At 40.7% G+C, this 21,944-nt stretch overlaps 1 protein-coding gene and 1 long non-coding RNA gene across 5 annotated transcripts; one reads left to right on the top strand and one right to left on the bottom strand.

Moving 5' to 3' along the window:
- The first annotated feature begins 178 nt into the window (after positions 1 to 178).
- Positions 179 to 8,059, top strand: LOC308060558. Its single transcript, XR_013926777.1, has 2 exons — positions 179 to 7,200; positions 7,239 to 8,059. It is a non-coding gene; the product is annotated as an uncharacterized lncRNA (long non-coding RNA).
- On the bottom strand, positions 5,283 to 21,836 carry LYPLA1 (lysophospholipase 1). Of its 4 annotated transcripts, XM_080379439.1 has the most exons (10): positions 18,650 to 18,667; positions 18,032 to 18,063; positions 16,314 to 16,370; positions 14,828 to 14,893; positions 13,339 to 13,386; positions 12,461 to 12,531; positions 11,803 to 11,876; positions 11,006 to 11,107; positions 10,229 to 10,405; positions 5,283 to 8,802 (listed from the first exon to the last, which is right to left on the bottom strand). In XM_080379439.1, the coding sequence occupies exons 5-10, from the start codon at positions 13,377 to 13,379 to the stop codon at positions 8,749 to 8,751; spliced, it is 519 nt and encodes a 172-aa protein (XP_080235565.1). In that variant the 5' UTR covers positions 13,380 to 13,386; positions 14,828 to 14,893; positions 16,314 to 16,370; positions 18,032 to 18,063; positions 18,650 to 18,667; the 3' UTR covers positions 5,283 to 8,748. The 4 variants fall into 4 exon arrangements, with proteins under 4 accessions (XP_080235565.1, XP_080235564.1, XP_080235563.1 ...); XM_080379438.1 differs by lacking the exon at positions 16,314 to 16,370 and having other exon boundaries at positions 18,650 to 18,821; XM_080379437.1 differs by lacking the exons at positions 16,314 to 16,370; positions 18,032 to 18,063 and having other exon boundaries at positions 18,650 to 21,836.
- Between the last annotated feature and the right edge of the window lie 108 nt (positions 21,837 to 21,944).

Below are 21,944 nucleotides of genomic sequence, written 5' to 3'. Positions count from 1 at the left end.
CGCGTCGAGCGCCGGCCGCAGGAGCCAGGCAGCGCTGCGGCAGGCCGAGCCCGCGGGGGCGGGGCCGTGCGGCGGCGGGGCCGTGCGGCGGCGGGAGCGGCCTCGCCCCCCGCAAAGCCGGACACAGCGGAGGCGCCGTTAAACGGTCCGACCTCGTACAGCGCCTCGCCCGCCCCGGCTCGCCGCGCTGCTGCTGGCGCTGGCCTGCGGGCAGCGAGCGCTGCCGGCCCGTCTCGGCCCACCGCCCTCTCCGCGCCGCCGGAAGGCTCGGCTCACAGCCGCCCTGCTTTTGCTAGCTTCACATGGACAGAAGACCCCCTCTTCCCCGCAACGGAAACGGTTTTCCCTGAACGTCTGTCCCTAGGAGAGTTACTTCTGTATAAAATGGAGCGAGGATCTCCCTTTGCAATCTTAGAGCGAGTGTGGGGCTTACGAGTTCAGAGCCAGCACAACAGAGTTGGGGATAAACTTTTCCAACGGGCAGGTGTCACACTGTAACGTGCTACAGTGCTGCTGAGTCTTAAAGCTAGTCTAAATCTCGTATATGTTCCAGCAGGACATAACACATTTTAAAAGTTAGACAAATTTATATTACATACCATCAATTAAATTCTGTTCATCGAGTTATATGCCTTGTTACTGTGATTGGTTGTTGAGAACAACAGCGTCATTAAACCATTTTCGCTGTAAAATAGGCATGTTTACTCCAACAAGATGGTAAGCATATCTTTCAAGGTTGCAGAATGATTATCTCCTACTAAGAGCCGGGATGGTGCTTATGCATGCTGCTCAAATCTATTATTAGCAAGCAGTGGAATGCTGTGGGTGCCCGAGTTGTAAACTGAGGACTGTAAAATATGTGCACTTTGGAGAACAGGTGAGATAGGCGTTTTCCTTGAAACGACACTCAAAGAAGTAATTACAGCAAGAACTGCCACTGCATTTATGTGTCACATACTTCACAGGAAGACTGTCTTGTAGTTTGAAGCCATATAGAGACAGGTCTGTTTCAGGCACTTCTACATTACACTCAATGCACACAATAGTCACAGCATCCGCCAGCTGAAAGGCCTGCACATACAGACGTACTAGAAGCAATTAAAATTATTAGGGACCTAGACAGGATCTTCCCACAGGTTAGATCTGGGTCATGAACTGGCCAAAAGCATACAGAAACTTTTGTCTGCAGCTTTTTTGTTTCTTCTGCCCAAAGGGGGAAAAAAAACCCAAAACAAAAAAGGAATGATTCCTTAAGGAAAAGAATACCTTTTCTTTCAGGGACAGACTTTGGGGAGAAATAAAATAAAATAGCAGTGCTTACCACAACACTTAAGGGATCATGCCAGTTCAGGTTTAATTCCATTTTGTCTAGATGCAGTAACCTAGCACCTGTAATGATCAATTCAAGTTAAATAAGAAGCTAATCTCAAATGAAGGCAATCATTTTTCCCACAAGCACATCAATGATAACAGCACTACACAGTGTATCAGCCGAGAGCTGTTGCACACTAAACTGTAAACAAGCTTGTACGTGTTTCTACGGTAGGTGCAAGTTAGGTCAGGGATAAAATTATCAGAAAATTAGAAATCTCAAATCAGTCAGTATGGTCAGTTTGAACATAATTAAGTTCTGGAATGAAGACTTGCAGTATTAATTTATTTTAAAAATACAATTCTACACCTTCATTGGATATGCCTGGAAAGAGTTTAAAAATGCAGATCAAATGTATTAACATCCAAAATATATCAGGTAAGGAAAAAATAATTGTAAATTAAATGATATATTGCACTAGTAAAAGGCCTGCTACAGGACCATAAAGGGAAAGCACATCATGATTGTTTAAGACCTAAACTAATAAAAGTAGCATCAGAGAAGTATTTCAGTAGGGAAATCAAAAACTAACTAGATGGCAATGCATATCCTTTCTTTGCGAATGGATGCATTAAAAGAAAACAAAATACAGCTCACATTATTTGTACTGTATGATAGAATATCTGAATGATTAACTGAACCCGTACTATCCAGATTCTTTATATTAGCTGCTCTATCATCCTCGGGACAGTAATTCTTTGGAATAAAGAAATACACAGCACTCTCCATGGTTATTCTCTTTCAGCTGGTTCTAAACCAAGCAGCTTTGTACAGCATCAACCTCTCCTGTAATATGCCTCTGTAAGTCCGAAGAACAGTAGGAGAGGGAAAAGACACCAAACAGAAGTTAAACTATGCAAACTTTTTCTTTCTGTTTAGCTTCTCTGATAGAAACCCATTAGTAAAAAGAAAAAACACACTACTTGTTGCACTGCATTCACCCGTTAGAGCATGTTCTCACCATTCTTTTGTAACATTTTCTAAAAGGTACCATACACCTGCTGCTGCAAGGAGCCTGCATTTAACTCAGTAGAGTCTGTCATTTGCTGGGCCACAGGACCTTCCACAATAGTAAGGCTTAATAGGCAGAGAAGGCTTTCTTAAGAGGGTGCACATACTAAATATTTTGGATTTTTACTGACTAGTCTCATTTGACATGGACAGCATCTTGAGAAACTGCGGGGGGGAGGCAAACAGTAGCAGACACAAAATTTGTAGTGAAGGATCTCTGAACTCCTACCAAGGCACCTGAAATCCTCCATTTTCAGGACTAACATTCTGTATGGAAAAAGCTTCTCTAACCAAGTGTTAACACAACCATGCAAAATATAACATTCACAGCATTCCAAAACGTTTTATGTAACCATGCATTATACCTATTATGCCTCTCCTCTTTATTTGAGCCCTCAGCGTAACAATGACTTAGGTCTACCAAAACAGAATGTCAGTTGGTTTGAATCAGCCAAATGATCCCCAACCTTTGCAGGGGAAGAAGAGATGAGTCCAAACACAGATGCATAAGGGGAGCTGCAGTAAATGGAAGTTCTGATTCCTCATTAACAGCAAGATTTTCCTCAAAAATTTCTGAAACAGTAACATGTATCTTGATTAGTTGTTTTGATGGTTATTCAACAGATGGGTTGAGGGTTTTTTTATTTAATTCCTCACACTAGCTCTAGATCATAATGGTATGGCCTGAAGTTATACCAAGTATCATTTTCAATTTCTGGTGTTTGCAGTATGTTATTAAGTTAATTTTCAAAGTGTCTTCACTTCTTTCAACTTAGAAGCAGTATCTGGAGGCATTTAAATATAAAAAAATACTTAAGAAAATGTTTTGGTTTGGGTTTTGGCTTTGTTTAAGGTCACATTATGAGACTATTCTGGGGCAACCTCTACTTGTTTTTTGTACATAGACTGAAAATATTTAAGCCTTTTAAAGATCCCCCCAAATAATTTTAAATACTATGACATAACAAATGATTTCACGCAGAAGCTACTTTAAGAGTTTAATCACATTCACAACCAGGGAACATTCAGACTCCAACTTTAGACTCCATCTGTTAATGCTGACAAGCAGCCTTAAAAACAAACAAAACAAAACAAAAAAAAACCCAAACCCTTCCACAACCCCTGAGGGAAGTTTACCTTCCCCACACAGAAGCTAAACCTCCCACTTATCCTGAAGCAAGGTTCCACTACACCTCAGCAAACTGGCTAGAAGTTTTAAGTTTTACCAGCTTTGCAGAGAAAAAAGGAGGCAATGGGTTGCTCTATTCTAGTAATTGGAACAAAGAGAAAACCATTATCTACCGATTCACTGTGTGGGTGCCCATTAAATTATACTTCATTTAAATCAGCTTTAATCAGCTACAATAAAGGTACTTGTTCCACTCAAAGATAATTAATAAAACCTGTTATCCCAAATACAGAGGTAACAGGAGAGTGGCAAGCAATGAAAATGGGGGGGAGAAAAAAAGAGAGGAGGATCTGTTCTACAGCTATTATTCTTCAAAGATTCCCATTTCCAAGTTAATCAACCAACATTCTGAAAAATACTGAAGAGTCACCTTCTTCATTTACACCAGTGGTCTCATACTATATTTGACGAAGTTTAATACAATAGTACATTGTAAATTTTTTTACTATGCTAAATCTAGGCAATGTTTCTCCTCACAATTATCTCCCCAGGGATGCCAGGGCTGAAAATAAATAGAAACTGAATATTACTCAAGAAGTTTTTCATAAAATATAAACCGACAAATTACTCTGTATAATATTGCATCTTTATTATTCCTAGCTATTCTTAGACTCTTATTTTGCCATAATATATTCACATACAGCACTGCATCGATCGTGTATTTCCACATGTTCAGGAACTTCCTAAGTGTACTCCACAATGACTTTTAGACACCACATTCTATGGAGACAAGCAGCCTTTTAGTTGCCTTAAACTGCTTAAGGCAGGAAGTCTACCTTCTACGTGTACACCTCATTCCCTCTCAGGACCCCTTTACAGATAATCTCAAATTTTTTCCTGAGCGCCCCACACTACGTATACCCCTGATCAGCCTCAAATATTACTTAACCGAAAGAGTGTACATAATGCTTGACCTGAAAACTGCTTGTTAAACAAATATGTTAAGTGGTATGTATGCCAAACCTCATGTAACTTCAAAGGCTGTCCGACACAGCAGAACCTCCAGAGCTTTAAAGGTGTAGCAGTACACAGTGAGAAGACTTTGGCTCTTTAGTGTCCTAGAGTAAGGCTACTAGAAAATATTTTAATTTCCTCTACCTTCTAAGATTACTGCAAATACCAAGAAAGCAAGTTAAAATAAAATTAACCCAGAATATGAAAAACAATGAGATCACACTTAGCATTCTCTCAACAAGGCAGCAAGACATAACATTTTTTTTCATTTTCTTTTCAGTAACTTCAAATCATCATTCCTTCATATTATAGAATCATGCATACATTACCACATAACATATCTGCAAGAAGCCTCTAAAGTGCCTGTTTCACAGGACATGAAAGCTCGATTTCTTTTAGGTAAGTATTGAGTCTTCAGTACTTGCCCAAATGCTGATTGAAATTTATTTCACAATGATATAAATTTTCACATTTTCCCTACTACAGAAATAATTTCCAAAATTAAGATTTCTTACAATAAATAATATGAGTAAACTAAGTAATTAAATCTTAAATGTCTATATTAAATATAAATGGCTCATATTTCATAACACAAAGAGTAAGCGTTCAGTATTTCTTTACAAAATTTAAGTTACACAGGCCTTGTACATATGGCTTCATTAACATAGTTTGTTCTCAGTCATATCCATGAACAGAAATAGCACCTTTACATAAAAGATGCAGCCTAATGATTTCAATGAAGTGCAGTATACTCCATTAGAGAGAACATGTTTTAATTAACAGTTCTAATACCAGTTACAGCGTACAGTATTTTTACCAGTCTACTGTGTTGTAATTATACAAGACAGGAAGAAGAGACCAAATTATACACCCCTCACCACAGTATGGAACCCAGCACAGGTTCACCCCAAGAATGGCTAGAAGATTTGGCTTATAATACATAATTCAACACATCTATTAAGAAGTGGGCAACATATTCCAACAAGAAGTCAGACTTCTGACTGCACAAAACTACAGTCAAATTTAAGTACCATTTTGAAATTTAAAACGGATTAGGGAGTTAGATACCCATTGAAACAAACCAATCTGCAAGCAAGGTATTTCATATCAATGCTTTTGCAGGTTTGACAGACATCATCCCATTTTGGGGAAAGTCTAACATTACAAAAACCAAACTTAATTATTGGACAGTTTCAAATTGTAGTTTATGAAGATAGGACATTCACATTTAGAACACTGACAATCCAACTTCTCCATTTAAACAGAGTATTATGAAAACCACCGCACCAGGCTGAGCCATCATTCAGCCTAAAAATACATGCAGTTATGACAACAATCCCAGCATCAAATCACTTCAGGTAGGGAAGCAGTTCAGCTACAAGATTATACACACAGCCTTCCAAGCAGCCAGGAAGTTAAGGACAGAAACTGAATATACGCCCTGTAATATGGAAGGACACATCCTTGACATTTCCTCTAGCTTCTGGGCTCTTTAAAAACCTCCAACTACAACACACACATACACTCCCCTCAAAAAAACAAACAAACAAAACAAAACAAACTTGAGGAGACTTCTTCCTAGAATACAGAAATTCAGAGTAAGTTGTAACATTTACTTACATTTACTTTGGTTACACAGCCCTTTCCAGATAAAGCAAGGAGCAAAACAACAGTATAAAAAAGAATCTGGTTATGATAGCTGAATATTTGAACGAAGTCAGCTTATAAAGCATTTCTAGAAAAACATATGAAAGCATCATAGAGATAGTTGAAACTGACTTCAATTAAAATGTGTAAATACTAGAAACTGACTGCAAGTTGTGAACACATTCACCAAACTGAAGAAACTGCTATGAAACTAACACAGAATAAAGCTAAAACTGATTTCATTTTAACATCTCAGAAATATCTTTTCAAACTCATTCTAACAGAAGAAAAAAAATATGTGAAATGAGCACAACTAGAAGTTGAACGGGAGAGCCAAACAGCATTATCAAACAATTTACAAACAGAACAAGGAAATAATAAAGAAAAAAATTAGAAGCTTGTGCAAGAACTCTGGAAACACGCCAATATTCAGGGAATCATTTAGACAACAGGAATGAAGATAAATCTAAAAGCTAGGAGAAGTAACATATAGTTTGCTTACCAAGTTTGCAATTCAGCAGGACTGCGAAACTACCTAATGTAATTTGGGAATGACTCTAAGGTAGGACATATTGTTTTCTCAACAAAACTTTGGCACAACTACAATAAGAATATTATGCTTTCTTCTGTGAACTAAATTAACTGAAACACAAATTGGCAGGTCTATAGAACAGAGCGACTGAGAGAAAAGACTAATTAAAACTTCAAAGTTAATAAACATGCCTTCTCAACCACACAGATGGAATTCCCAAAGATATTTCAATACCATTTAGAAATAAACTTCTTTTCAATTTTACATACTGAGATGTTTGAGTTCCAGAGAAACTGGATTACAAAACAAAAACAACTTCCAAAAAATGAAATGCAATACATATAAAAAAAAAAAAATCACTGAAAACTGAAACTCACACTAGGTGAACAAGTCAGATTTCTGGCAGCAGTTGTGTTTAAGAAGGGATATAAAGGCGTAATTCTCTATTTATGCACTTGTACTGTTAGATGCCTCAGATGTAAATTCATAGACACCGTGAGAGGACCGCTTGATTAATGATTAAGCTGGGAGAGGAGAAAGTACCTTAAAATGCAGGTACAAAGCACAGTGCTGACACCACAGAGGCATCCCAAACAGGAATATTCTTTGTTTGCAAACATATTAGAGTATGGAGCACTGTTATGCAGCACATTATGTAGTAATAGCTGCTGTGTATTTTTTAAACATTCCTAGTGTGTGACAACCTCTGAACTCAGAAGAACAGCTGTTTCCAGAAGTAAATTATGTCTCTTAACCAAAAAACTCTCGAGTGTGCATCAAATTCTGTAATCCAGTGCATCCTACAATTTTAAGCTTCTGAGATAAAAGACATTCTGTATCTTGCAGATTTACTTTTTTCCTATAGTAGGTCTTCATATTACTACGCTATACTGATCTAGGGAAATGTAGAGTGATATATTTGAAAATAAAATGCTCTGTTCTTTTTCAGAAAAAACTCAAGTCTCAACATGCAATAAAAAAAAAGTATTTGAAGGGATCAATTTAAAGTTTAAGTTATATCCCAAATGCACTTCTATTTCTATTAATAAAGAATTCAGATTAGTCAACGTCTGTGTTACAGGCAAGACTTCAACAGTACACAGCATTATTTTCAGTTAATTATTCCAAAACAGACAGAAAAATCATAACTATATGCTGGAATTGCTCACATGAAATGTATCAACATTTCTGCACAAATGAAAGCTACAAAGACTAAAAGCACAAGATGAATATTCAATATGAAAACCGTAATTTTTAAATGAAACTCAAATTAATCCTATGCACTTCCTCAGAATTCTGTTTCAAGTCAGCATTTGACATGAGTTTATGGTAGTTTTAAGAGACAGACAATAAATGACAAATGACAGTTTAAGAAGAAATAAGTCCCTTTAGAATTTCCAAAAAATATCTACCTATACGAAAACAATTAAAGATTGAGGTGGTTTAAATATAAGAAATACTTCCACTGACTTCTAGCCATTACAGCAGAACAACCTTTCTTATCTGGAGTAACAATTCACATTTAATTTTTAAAGCTTTGTCCTTGGTAGCATTTATTCGACCATCATATGCCCACTACGTTACACATTGTGTACTTCACGCATCCTTTACATAAAGGAAACATTTTAATATGTTTTCAGTGAGTATTAAGAACAAATCATGTCTCAAGTATACCTAAACTGGTTGCATTTATGTTGCTCACCTACAATTAGAATTTAAATTGCTTGTACAAATACTCTAAAATTCTGCAATAAAAAAAAAAAATCAGACTTCTTAAAACAGTATGCTTAGGTTACATTCTGCCATTGTTACCTAGCTGCCGCATTCGTGTAGTCCCAACAGTGTATGATTAATACTGAAAAGATGATCAGATCATTTCTTGTACACGTGTATTATTTAACCCTCATCTTAAGTATAAATTTGCAACACAGTAGTAACACTGCAGGTATAGAAGTAATGCTTCTTATTGGGCATATGAAAAGATTAACACTCTACCGCAGTTGATGCTGGTGTATTTATATAGAAGGCTTCTCACATATCATTTCAGTCTACGGGAGGTAGATGTTTGTCTATGAACTGTTTTACATCCATCATTTCCTGTTTAAAGATAAAAGTATATATTAGTTGAAGTTCCCTGTTAATATATATTCAGCTATACAATCATGTTTCAACATTTCAGTTATAATGTGCAGCCCAGCTACAAATATTGAGTAATTCGATACTTGATAGAGTCATACCACTTTGCACACAAGTCAAGGCTAATAACTCTTCTAGGTACTCAGAAGAGGCAAAATAGAGGAAAAAGCAAAGACTTCTATCCTTCTCTCTCTGAGGTTCAGCAGGTAAGCTACATATTAATCATCAAGTGATCTGAATAGCAGCAGGCTGAGCATGGATAGGATTGAAATGTAGCTAAGCCCATGGCTTAATCTATACTTCAAACTTCTGCAAGTTAGCAGCAGTGTGAGAAGCCAGCAGCTCCTCTTAACTATTCCGTTTCACCCTTATGATGCTTCCTTCCCTAAGGAAAAGCAATACAGCTAACTAGGCTGGGAAACCAATCCATGTTAAAAATATTCTTTTTTAAATTAAGTCAATGTTGTAAGAAAGAGCACGTTATTAATACATTTGTGAGACAACTCAATGCTATCACTACCTAAATGCAATACAACTGTGTAAATGTCCCAAAGGGGCTGTCCAAAGGTACGGCTCCCACAAGATGCAGCAATATCAACAAATTACTGCTGCTGACAAATGGCAGATCTGTTCCTTGCATGCTCTTCTGTTTCTTGCTCCTAACACTTTGTGTGAGTTCTGATGCTTCAGCTCACTACAGCTGCAAAAACTGAAACCAGCAGCTTTTGCCATTTTAGCAAGTTCAATGGTTGAAAGAAATTTCTGATCAGTCCCAGAGCTGATGCAAGGAAGAGGGCCACAGGGTCATGAGCAGAGGGAACTGGTCCACCCCTTTCTGGCAGGAGCAAGCCATTACATCAGCTCGGCTGCCTGCTGAGCCAGGACTAGAAATACATGTTCTGAGCCTGCCTCTTCCACAGTGTCAACCCTCTCTCCCAGTTCCTTCAGTGCCTCCATCCACAGAACTAACAGGATTCTTCTCTCCAAAACACCAAGCTGGATTTATGCTGTGAGAATGTGCCTTCCAATTCAGTGATTTTTATTTTTTTATAGTAAGCAATTAATTAAAATTAAGTGGGAAGAGGGGGAAAGAGTAATTTATAGACTAACTAGTCTAGTCCCAAAAACACAATCTTCTGAGGACATTCCCACTAGTCATGCAAACTTTTGCCTTGGATGCTTTTTCAGCCATGCATTCAGTTACTTACTAAAATAAGTCAGTAGCATCAAGGACTTATTAAAAAAAAAACAACAAAAAAACCATCAATAACAACAACAAAGCACAACACCTAGCCAACCCCAAAACCCCACACCTAATACATATGTTTTGAGATGAAAAAAATTAAAATACAGACCCAGCTAAAACACTGTATCATCAGAAAATTACCTCAATACATGAGCTATGCATCATGCCAGAATAAGTCCTGAAGGTTATGTTGGCTGGATTTATCATGCTCTTTAGCTTCTCAACAGTGAGAGAACCAAACATTAAAGGAACCAATGGGTCACAGTCCCCGTGGCACTGAAGAACAGCAATCTCCTTGTTGACACCACTGATAGGGCCCTGTTAGGGGTGGAGTTAGAGGGCAGAAGAGAAGAAAGGGAATGTAAGTGGAGGTAAGGCTAACATCTTCACAATAAAATAACCCCATGGCACTGTGCCCTGTGGCATGACAAGTAAGTAGAATTCTTAAGGAAAAAACCCCAATGTAAAGTCTGCAAGTTCCTTGCGAAGCAACCTCTGTGTCTGACAACACAGTTAAAAAACCTGGAAGTAAAATCTTGGCACTAATTTCAGAAGAATTTAATTTCAGGCCAAGTAAAAAAAATCTGATACTTTGTTTAACCTAGTCTCTAATAAGATAGAGCCTTGCAGATGGAACAACTGGCAAATAGTAAACTTATCTTCCAGGAAAATCTGCTATATCCTTTAAGTTTCCTAGGAATGTCATTTTAAGTAGTGATATCTACAGAGTATTTCCTCATTTTCCCTACTTGCCAAACTCTAAAACTCTAGTGCCCTATTTTAAAAACTTTTAAGTTATCAAACAACTGTTAGTATTTGGTAACAACTAACGATGGCCCCTAATTCCTGCACAAGATAGAATCTTCAGATATACCCATTCCCCAAGTGCAAATTAGCTTAGGAAAGAAACATAAATACCTGAGGAAAAGAAGCCCGCAGAGGAAGCCAACAGCTGAGGGCTACAACACCTGCTAATTTTTGGTGTGTTGTAAGAGCTGTATACAATGATAAAGCACCTCCCTAAGATGAAGAGATGCAAGTATTAGAATGGTAACATTCCTTTTAATGCTTGTTTCAAGATATCTGGTTCTCCTTTAAAAGCCTATTTCTATTTCAATCTATTCTTCCTTAGAACCTATACTAAAACCAGTATTCCTGTATAACATTTATTGTGCCTTGTTTCCCTCTTCAAGCCCACGTGATCAACTCAGAAGTAAACCAGCAAATTTACTGTAACTAGCAGCTGGGGAGGGGGACCAAAAAACCATTAAATGAAGCATGACCAATTGTAACAGTATTATCACTGCTTTAATATTTTAATTTATTTGCATGCAGACTGGGGAGTTGGTGTATGGACCCTACCACAGATGTCTTACAAGTATGAAGAGAAGAATTTCCCAAATAAATCCAGACCATCAAATATCTATCAAATTAAACTAGAAATACTAAAAAGATTTTCAAGCAAAGCTATGTATGTTATATGCATAAAGACTTTACATAGACTATTAATTTTAGTACTTTTTTCCACACACATGTTTATTTTCCCGTGAATACTAATTATTTGCATAAAAAAGATAAGGCAAAGGAAAATACCATCTTACAATTTTAGAAGCACATAACATCAGCTCTTTTCAATTCAGGTATCTGGGTTTCCCACGTTAGGAAAGGTAGGTTACTTCCTTAGAAAGACAGAGTTCTTTCCAACCATACCTTACCTGAGAAAAGCCTCCCAGAATAATTCGATTAGAAGGAATTCCATTTTTTACTTCTTGATCTATCAGTGCTTTAACTGCAACATAAATAAAGGCCCGTAGTAAAAAACTACTCCATTCTGTAGAAAGTCTAGAAGAGGAAAGAGACCCTCTCCCCGATGTCAACAGAAAGTTAGCAAAAGGAAAATCTAGTTTGCTATACATCAAAAAGCTTCAAAGGATCTAGAGCATGATCAGAAATTCCAGTGCCACTGCATCATTTCCAAAGAGAAAAACATGCAAGTAAGTCTCACAAAAGCCCCACTGGCAGGAAGATGGTATCCCTCTCCTAACTATCCAGCATCATAAGTGGATGCTCATACAGCTCTAACCTGCTGTGTTACTCAGAAGGTCTTAAAAACAAAAATACACTAAGCTTACCATGTCCCTTTCTTATTTGAGATATGAAGTGTTTATACTGGTGAATTACTCTACTTACTCATGAAGTTTAGAAGAAAACAAAAACAATGCACTTAGCTAAAGTTTGATCAACAATAATACAGTATATACATATTACTTTCCCTAACAATTCTGTCAATGACAAATCTGTTTCAGACTGATAATTCATCTTTAAGAATGCATGGAAGTACTTTTAAGAGATAAAAAGCATTCCTAAGCATACCATTCTCCGCTGCCTGCTTGATCCCAACTTCATCTTCCTGTGAATCTGGAGAGAGTCCAATGATATCAAACCTTACAAAAACATCAACAAGAGCATTACTCATTAGAGCATCCATTCCACTTAAAACACAAATAATAAAATTGAGATAATTTCCACACAAAAATGTGTAGCTAACATCATTTAGTACCAACCACGTACAGATTACAAGAAATAGCGAACAATCTGTGAAAGTGGCTAAAAGGCTAGATCTAGTAAAAAAACCTTTTCTGAGTTTTATCTTCTGTAATTTACAGATTAAACAGCTATGTTTTGATATTCGCTCCAAAAATATCAGCAGGAATTTCAGTTTATCAGTTGCAGGTACAAAATTAGAATACCATTTGAAGAAATATATGAAAAACAAGCACAAGTTACTTGATGGGAAAAAAACCCACAAACCTGAGGAGGACTAGTTTAAGACCACTGAAATCTACCATATTTTTCTTGTTCTCTATTCAGAATAGATGTTCTAAAGAACACTTTCTAGATATTCTACTGCCCCACCAAATATTACTCACTAGTAGCAATAAACTCTACTACTACTGACTATGAATTCATACACAACATAGACTCCAGACTATACTTGTAAAATAAATTAGGGTTTATATTTTAAGACATACAGATTAGTCCTGAGGAATAACCACTACCACAGACACACAAGTAGAGAGCATACTCATGAAAGCCCTTTTATAGTAACAGAACTAAAGCAAAAAGCTTTTATACTTCCATGTGATTAAAACCAGCCCTTCTGGTTGTTCATGATTTTTAATTAAGAACAATGAGTTCAAACGCCTAGATATCTTTTCATTAGAATCATCTGCAATTGAACAAATACTTACCACGATGGCATAGCCATGTTCATGTTCAAAGAAACTGGCATAACTGGCCTAGAAATGAGAATGAACACCACTGACTTAAGACATATACTGAAATTTAATAATGAATATGCAGCTATGTCATGAAATTACATATCTCTAATTTTGTCTTACTTTTAAACCATAATTAACATTAGGTACTTAGTAGCATCTTTTCAAGAAATCTCTCTTGAAACCTGCCAGCCCAAACACATTTAATATTCAGGATTGAATTACCATTCTATGGAAAGCAAGCAAAACATTAACGGACAGCTCATATATATGTGTGTGTGACTGCACATATATCACATACATATTTTATATATACATATATATATATCTCCACCTCATTCAGTTATTTCTAAGTATCACAGTTCCATACACATGCTCAGTGGATGAAGACACCTTATGCAGCAGCAAACCTAAGGAAGCAGCCAAATGCAGCATAGTGGTGGATCAAGTCTGGCCACACGTGCTTCTCACAACAACTGAGTCTGCTTAAGGCCTGCCTTCACTGCAGGACACATTCCCACCCTTATGGTGCATTTGTCTTACCAAACAACATCAATGGACCATGCCATGGATCAAATCCAGCTATAGTTCTAATCTACTGAAACTGAGGAACTTAAGTTCTGCGGGGAAAGAAAGAAGACAAAGGGCAAGCAAAGACAACAGCAGCTAAGCTCTTTTTGTACGGCTCAGCAAAGCGTGGCCATGTGGTAAAAGAAAGAAATAAATCACAGCCCAGTAATCAGTAATACACCAAAACACCGCTTACTTATCTCCCTATTATCCATGCTCCATGTCTCCCAAGACTGTTGGAGCAAAAGACAATCTGAATTTTGTGTTAAAATAAATTCAAGATTATACTTAATTAGTTTTTCTATCATTAAGTAAATACCACATAGATCTTAATTTATTTACTGATTCCTGACACTGCTCAGAAGTATTTCACTTCTCAAACTGCACGAGAACAGCTCAAATCGCATTATTTGCTGAAAATACAAATATTCTGTGAATCTTTGAAACTTTCTGTAGGTAACAGGGAAATTTCATCTACGCACCTAAGTTTAAGAAGTACATGTATCTAATACAAAGTATATTTAATGGTCAATAAAATACAAAACCTGCTCCTTGTAACACTGGCTTTTCACAATTGAATGTTGGAGGGAAAGAAAATGCAACAAAACAACTCAATTCAGTGAAAACAAAGTCAAAATAATCTAACTTTGCACATAAAACTTTCCAAATGTTTTCATTCTGAAATAGTTACAAAAGCAAAATATGAATAAAAATGCAGATTTGACCTAAAGTAACTCACACACTAACAATATTATCAACATTTTAGAGTATTTTTTTAACATATAAACAAAATGCAGAGACATCCAAATCATATTTGACTTCATCATCTGTGCAAGTGTATTAGTGCGTAACTCTACAGAAAAAGGTAAAACAAGAAAAATTACAAACTTACGCATGTGGGCAAATGTATTTCACATGGGGGCTCTTGATACCTGCAAGCGCTTCTGACCATCCATGCCTGTTAACAAAAAATACATTAAACGGCATTTATGTTTTGCCTCAGCTCTTACTTCTACGTCAGTGCAACAGCACAGACCAAGTATGAAATGTGCTGGATTAGATCAATCAAAACACATTTCTAGAAAAAATTTATATGAACTGTAGCATGCTACGAATATAGTACTAAACTTAAAAGGTTTGTTCTGCTTCTGCATATTTGTTGCATACACAAAGCTAGGGAGACTTTATCTAATTTGACCATCATAGTTGCAGCACAGCTGTTTTGCTGCTCCTGTGGAGTTGAGGCAGCTTCTTTCACAGCCAACTTTGCTTATTCTGAACCACATTTCTTGATATAAGAGAGTAGTGAACTGACATCTAAGCTAACTCTATGTGGAGCCAGCCTACTCAATCGGACCTAATAACTTTGGCTCAGTTCAAATGCTCTTAGATTCATGCAGTCCTGAGCAATGCTCCAGATTGCAGTTATCTTTTTAAACTCAAGTACATGCTGCATAAATACCCAGATGAATGTGAGATCAGCATGGCAGATGAGTTATCAAGCTTCCTACAAACCAGAAAACTGGAAAGCATAATTTAAACAAACAGCTCTGAAAGACTCACTCCAGGGCTCATACAGAGATAAGCTGAGCTGGACCCAAATCTGAACCTGTGCAGAACCACTGCCTGAGCCTGTATTTGGTGTTCCAGAATGCTCAATAGTACCTGTATTTCCTGATTTTTCTCACTGCTCAGTATTCTATTCCGAACTCACCCACTAAACTAGATACTGGGAAGTTTATTCTAAGCAGAAAACATGTTTAATGACTTCATAAGTGACACAGCTGCACTAATCAGACCAACAGCAGACAAGCCACAAAAGCATGTTTGGTTTAGTTTGAATTTTAATACCATCCTGAAAAGTTAATGTATGCTACCTAAAGTTAAAGATATTTCAAGCACACAGACAGAACAGACATTTGAAACACTGGCTGTATATCTCAGCCTGCTTCCTACCAGTACTTTTATACATACAAATTGTGGGTGATACTGCATGGTATTTGCAGTATTAGGAGAAGGCCAAATAAGAAAGAAACTGAAGCAGAAATATGACTGACAAAAAAGTCAGATAGGAATTTGGGGACTTTTTTTAGACAACTGTAAGATTAATCTGACAAATTTGGAAAGCAACATTGTATACACATTTACGCAGACTCCTTAGAACAGGGGTCCTCAAACTTTTTAAACAGAGGGCCGGCACGCGGATGAAGTGGCAGGCAGTCATCTGCGGCTGCTTGGTTTCCCCCCCAACCCCCAGGAGGGGGGGTGGTGGGGTTCTGTAAATAGTGGGGGCCAGATTGAGGACCCTGGGGGGCCGTATCTGGCCCGCGGGCTGTAGTTTGAGGACCCCTGCCTTAGAACAATCCTTTATGTTGTACCTTTTGTTCAGATTTTGACAAGTATGTACCAATCTTTAAGTGCCATTTATATAGGAGCTAAGAGAGAAAAAGAACATAAGCTCTATTAGACACTTCTCAGAGTAGAAAAAATACAGTTGGTAAAACGAAGTGAGCAATTTAAAAATTCATGTGAAGTAGAACTGGTCAGTTTAAACTGTGGGAGATTACAAAATTGCTAATTACTTCTCAAAATGGCAGTACGTCAAAGGACGTTTCAGCTAATCTGATCTGCAGTGGACTAAAGGAACAAATATAGCTAAATCACCATAATTCCACAGAGGTGTTATGACTTGTTCATGCATACATTCCAGTACACTCAGTGTATTTGCAAGCTTGAGACTGTGAGTTAGCTTTGTCATCAAAATGGAAATACATTTGTATAATGAATACAGTTTATGTTAAAAGAGCAAATCTCTGTGTTTTTTTCCCCTTGCCAAAGCCACATCAGCCAGACTTACAAAGACCCAAATTCCAAAAGCTCAAAAAAATTCTATAATCACTTGCTGAACATTTGGTGCCAAGATGCAGGCAGTACTGCTGCTTCAGCTGCATCCAACCAGCAGAAAGGAAAAAGGATAACACAAACAGGGTGGTGTGTTGGCACAACAAACGAGAGCAAACATCCTCAGTTGTACAAGACTGTCAAGTGCAAGGACTTGACCCTTTTTAAGTATCCCAGTTACACAAGTTTCAATTTTGACAGCCGATTTTTTTTTTAGTTCTTCAGGAAAAGTTTGTGCCTTAAGCATTGCAAGTTCCAACCTAGAGACAATATTCACGTTCCAGGTAACAAAACCAAATTTCTTTAAAAAATATTACACAATTTTGCCCATAAGGGAGCTAAATAGACGAAACATTAACGCTACTTATTTTCAGTATCTAAGTGCCAATTCCTTTAAAGTCTCCCACAAAAAAAGGTTTCAACACACTCCTAACTTGTTAATGTCTTTAATGAATGTGTGCTTACATCTCGGCACACACAAGCTTCAAATGGAAACATTACGCCACTCTTAGAACACCTCCCAGAAATTCCCTACTCTCCATTTCTACTCAGATGTGGAAGTAACAGGAACAAGGCAAACAGGGTATTTCACAGCTATTGGCTGGGAGTGGGAGGCGCAGTCAGAAGATCGCATTTCAGACAGAGAAATTCATAGACATCCGGTGACTGCTTCGGAGCCCGCTTAGATAAACCGAGTGAGTCTGGATTTTAATGTAAGTATGATATACTGAAGAAACCATAGATTAACTGCACCTAGTAGCAAAACAGCAATCCACAAGTCCGGGGGACGGGCACACAACACACCAAACAAACCAACCCCAAAAGAACTCCCAAGTCTCGACAAGCACAGGAATAACCAGGACCCCACTCTCATGAAAGCGGAAGATCTAAAACCCACAGACTTCTTTTCCCACCAAATTTGACTCAAGAACAAAAGAGGGATCACATTCAGACCAAATTAGGTAAATGATTGAAAAACCTGAAGAAAAAGCTTTTGAAGACATGCCGGAAATTTTAAATTAATAGCTGTCACCATTATTCCAGCACACATGAAATTTCATCTGTCGTTAGCCGCTGCATTCAACTGCAGGCGAAGAAGCTCAAGTAACTTTTAACTGCTCACGTCTTTACAACACGCAGCCTTATATCTGAAACTGTAATAACTATTAAGTATGTAAGGGATCAGAATACACACCCGGTATCTCCCAATCCATGAAGAAAAATGACCTAAAGGAAAAAAACAAAACCGTAGCGGTGTAAGATCGCTACCCAACAAACGCGCTAACCCACGTACCACAGCCGCCCGCACAAGACCGCGCACAGTTCGAGCACGATACGACTTGCTTGAAGGAAATCTCTGCCCCGTCCCGTCCCTTCCCGATCCCGCTGCCCGGCCTCCCCGCCGCCATCAGCGGCCGCGCCCGCCCTCGGCCGGCACACGGCGCCGCGGGCCTCGCCGGGCGACACCGATGACCTTCCCTGGCCCGGCGCAGACTCCAGCCCCGGAGCGGTCTCAAGCGCGGCCCAGCTCCTGCAGGCGAGTAACGGGGAAGAGCTGTCAGGCGGCACCGGCCGGGCCGCCCCGCCGCACCCCACCCGCCAGGCGCCCGCCCGGCGGCGGCGGCGGCGCCCGCCCTCAGCCGGGCCTGCCCGTGCGCCTCGCCCCCAGGCCGCGGGGCCGCTGCGACCGGCGGGACCGCCGCCCACGGCTGGGGCCGCAGCGGAGAACAAAGCGGGGCGGGGGCCGCTGCCCGCCAGGGCGGACCCCTGACGGCCGGCGCCTCCCCGCTGCTCGCTCCCTGCCCGCACTCACGGCAGCCGTCGCCTTCCTGGCGGCCGGGACGATGGCGGGGAGCGGCGCCGACATGTTGTTGCCGCACATACACCGGGCTGCGAGGCGGCCAGTGGGACGCCAGCCAGGAGCGGGGAGGCGGGACGGGCGCCGGGCCAGGAGGGCGGAGGAAGGCGGGCGGCGGGTGGGAGGGGCGCGGGCGGCAGCCGGGGGCGCTGCGGCAGCCGGGGGCGGGGGGCCGGGCCTGGCGCCCACCGCCCGCTGCCCCGCTCTCCGCCGAGGACAACCCCGCACCGCGGTGGCGGCCGCGATAGGCGGCCCGCGGGCGCGGAGACCTGCTGCCGCCAGCGGGCCGTGAGCCCGCCCGGGGGCGGGAGCCGCTGAGGTAAAAGATCAACGTGGAGTTGGCGCAGCCACCCTTGATTCCGCCCTGGGCTTTGTAGGCGGCCTCCCGGGCCGGGCTGCTGACCGCGAGAGGCGGCGGCGGCTGCGACTACGCTGCGGCCTGGGCCGGGTGCGGCCGCTGTAGGCCCCGGGTGTGCCGGCGCCTGCTGGGGAAGCCCCGCGGGGGAGCCCGGCTGGAGCCCGCTGAACTGGAAGGCGCCAGGCTGCGCAGGCTGGTCACAAGGCAGGCTCTGCAAAGCTGCCTCTGCCTTTGGGTTTCCGGCGGTTTCGAAAGGGTTTGAACTAAAAAACCCTTCACTGTTAAAGCTATTTTTCAAGTAGCCAGACATATCTGCCAGATTATTTTGCACTTTTATAGTATAATTTGTATGTGTCTGTGGTCTGAGTGTTTTCTGTAAAAATAATCTTTATATTGTATTATAATGCCTAGGGGAAAAGGGATATGACAGTATTCTTGCATAGGTAAATATAAAACAGTAAGTCATGGGAAACGGGAAAACCAGCACAAATAAACCAAAGTGCATTGTTAGACGGAACTCATTTGTTCTCATCAGATCAGATGCCTTCATCACCAAAATAAATCTCTTGTCTTACAGCCAAGGAGCTAATGATTCTTACTCATCTTGAAATGTATTAGGCTATTCAGGCACTCTGTATTGAAATTACTGGATCATTTCAGTCTGTTCCAAATACGTAGAGCAACTCTGAATGAGTATGGGAAACACATTTCGATCAAAATGGAATACTTTGTTCTTTGTCTTCTATCCCATACATCTTTGTCAGATATTTACTCACAGAAAATCAATCTACTCATTGTATTTGCCAGGCAGTATCTGGCTAACATGGATGCTTTTTTGGCAGCTCAAACAGCAGCTGAATGCACGCTATGCTTCTTTCACATCCTTCCCACTGGCATGTTCCATACCAGTCCGGGTCATTTTTTCACAAAGCTTTTGCTCAGCAGCTTTAATGTATTCATCAGTATGCATTCATGAAATACATTGGAGAAGCCTTTGCACCAACTGTGTAACATTAAACATGCAGCCTCAGGCTGCTTGGATACATAGTATTTATGCCAGGGGATCCCTTTTATTGCTAATATTAGGTCATTTTCACAGGTAGCTTTTTGTGTTTTGATTTATCTCTAGTGTGCGTTCTTGCCTCATGTACTGTACCCAATTCAAATCTGTCTAAGAAAATACAGTTTATGCATAAAAGATTCCTAATTAGGAGCTTCACATTATGCCAGGTGCTTATCAAGTATGCTGAACCTGACTCTTGCTGTAGAACATCCTTTTGGGACATGAACAAAGTTTTGTCTTCCCTCTCTACCGTGCTATTAACCACATAAACATCAGTTCCATAAGGTGGCGTGCTGATGAACCTCCAGCTAGGAGATCAGTAATCTGCTCATAATTAAATCAAATTTTTAATCTTTTAGCCAATATAGCTGGAACCATGTTACCTGAATTCCCAGTGGCTGCTAGCATGGCTCAGGGTCACTGGAGAAATGTTAGTTCTGCATGGATTGCGCATAGGCGAGTCACACAGTAGTGGGATGGCCTATGTGGGCATGGGGCAGTCTGCCAGTTACAAATGTTCAAAGAACTGAGCTGCTGAAATCCCGAAGGAATTGCTGAAAACATCTGAATTATGAATCTTTCAAAGACCTGTAAGTTGGCTGTCTCTTTACAGTGAGATATCTATCTTAGGAATGATACTTTTCTACCTAATTTCAATGTTCTGCTTAGTGTAGTGACAGCTTTACAAGGCAAAGCATACTCTAAACTTACGTATTTTTCCCCTGTCCTAGTGACCAAAAGGGACTTGGGTAAGATGGTTGTGCATACCAGCATTTCATGTGTATTGTTACATTGTAATTGTTATTAATCTTTTCTGAAGGGGGTAAGAAGCTATACAGATTTCATACTGAAACATGAATTTCTGCAACGTGATTCCCATTTCACCCCTATTTACTCTCAGAACTGGCAGAGCTATTGGCTGACCTTTTCTCCAAGATGAAACCTGAAGCAGACATTCAACATGGAACAAGGTTTTTGTCAAACAGAAGTTTCAGGACTGAAAGCAGGTATCACACTTAGGAGCATCAAGTGACTTTCACAACGGGAACCAGCCTTTCTGCTCTGTAACTTCTCAGCAGCAGCTTCTAGAATTCAGTTCTTCGCTCCAGTGAGCCTACACGGCATGCCCCCTGCACCAGAGAGTACCTGACTTCCCACCCGACCAATGTACCGATTGAAGCAGCTGTATGATTTTCCAGTAGGTCCACTTTTTGGATTAAAATAATTGATCAAGTACTGCACCAGTACAAGGAAAAGCCTCTAACAATAATGCACGTTTCCAGTGAGTATCCACCTTCAAACGTTTTTGGTTGACGCAGGGCACGGTGGTTCCAGTTGCTCTGCGCGCTGCCGCCAGCTGTGTTCAGGTGCGGGCTGGCGGTTTGCGAGGCCTGGCGTTAAAGTACTCGGCTGAGATCCGTGTGAGGAACAGAAAAGCAGATACGGGAAAACGAAATGCGGTTTGGGACCTACGCCTAATCCGTTGGTATTCTTAGTTAACACACGACTAAAAGGACGGATCCGTGTTCACGTGTAACCCTCCGCGCCTTCCCCGTTCTCCCAGGACGGCGGTGCGTGGCCGTCGGCCGGCCGGGACGCGGGAGGGCAGCCGGGCTCCATTCCACCCCGCCACCGGCCCGCAGGGCGCCTCAGCCGCACCGCGCCCCTCGGCGGCCCCGCCCGCGCACGCCGCGCCTCTCCCCGCGCCGCGCCTCGGGCGCCCGTGACCCCGGCGCCGGCTGGAGCGGCGGAGCCAGCGCCCCCCTCCGTCCGCACCCGCCCCGCCGGCGGGGCAGGCTGCGCGACACTGTTGGGAGGGCGCGGGAGGT

Source organism: Falco punctatus (assembly GCF_963210335.1).
Source record: "Falco punctatus genome assembly, chromosome: 3".
In the NCBI taxonomy this organism is placed as follows: domain Eukaryota; kingdom Metazoa; phylum Chordata; class Aves; order Falconiformes; family Falconidae; genus Falco; species Falco punctatus.
The sequence above is the reverse complement of the archived record's forward strand: the minus strand, read 5'-3'. Positions and strand labels throughout refer to the sequence as shown.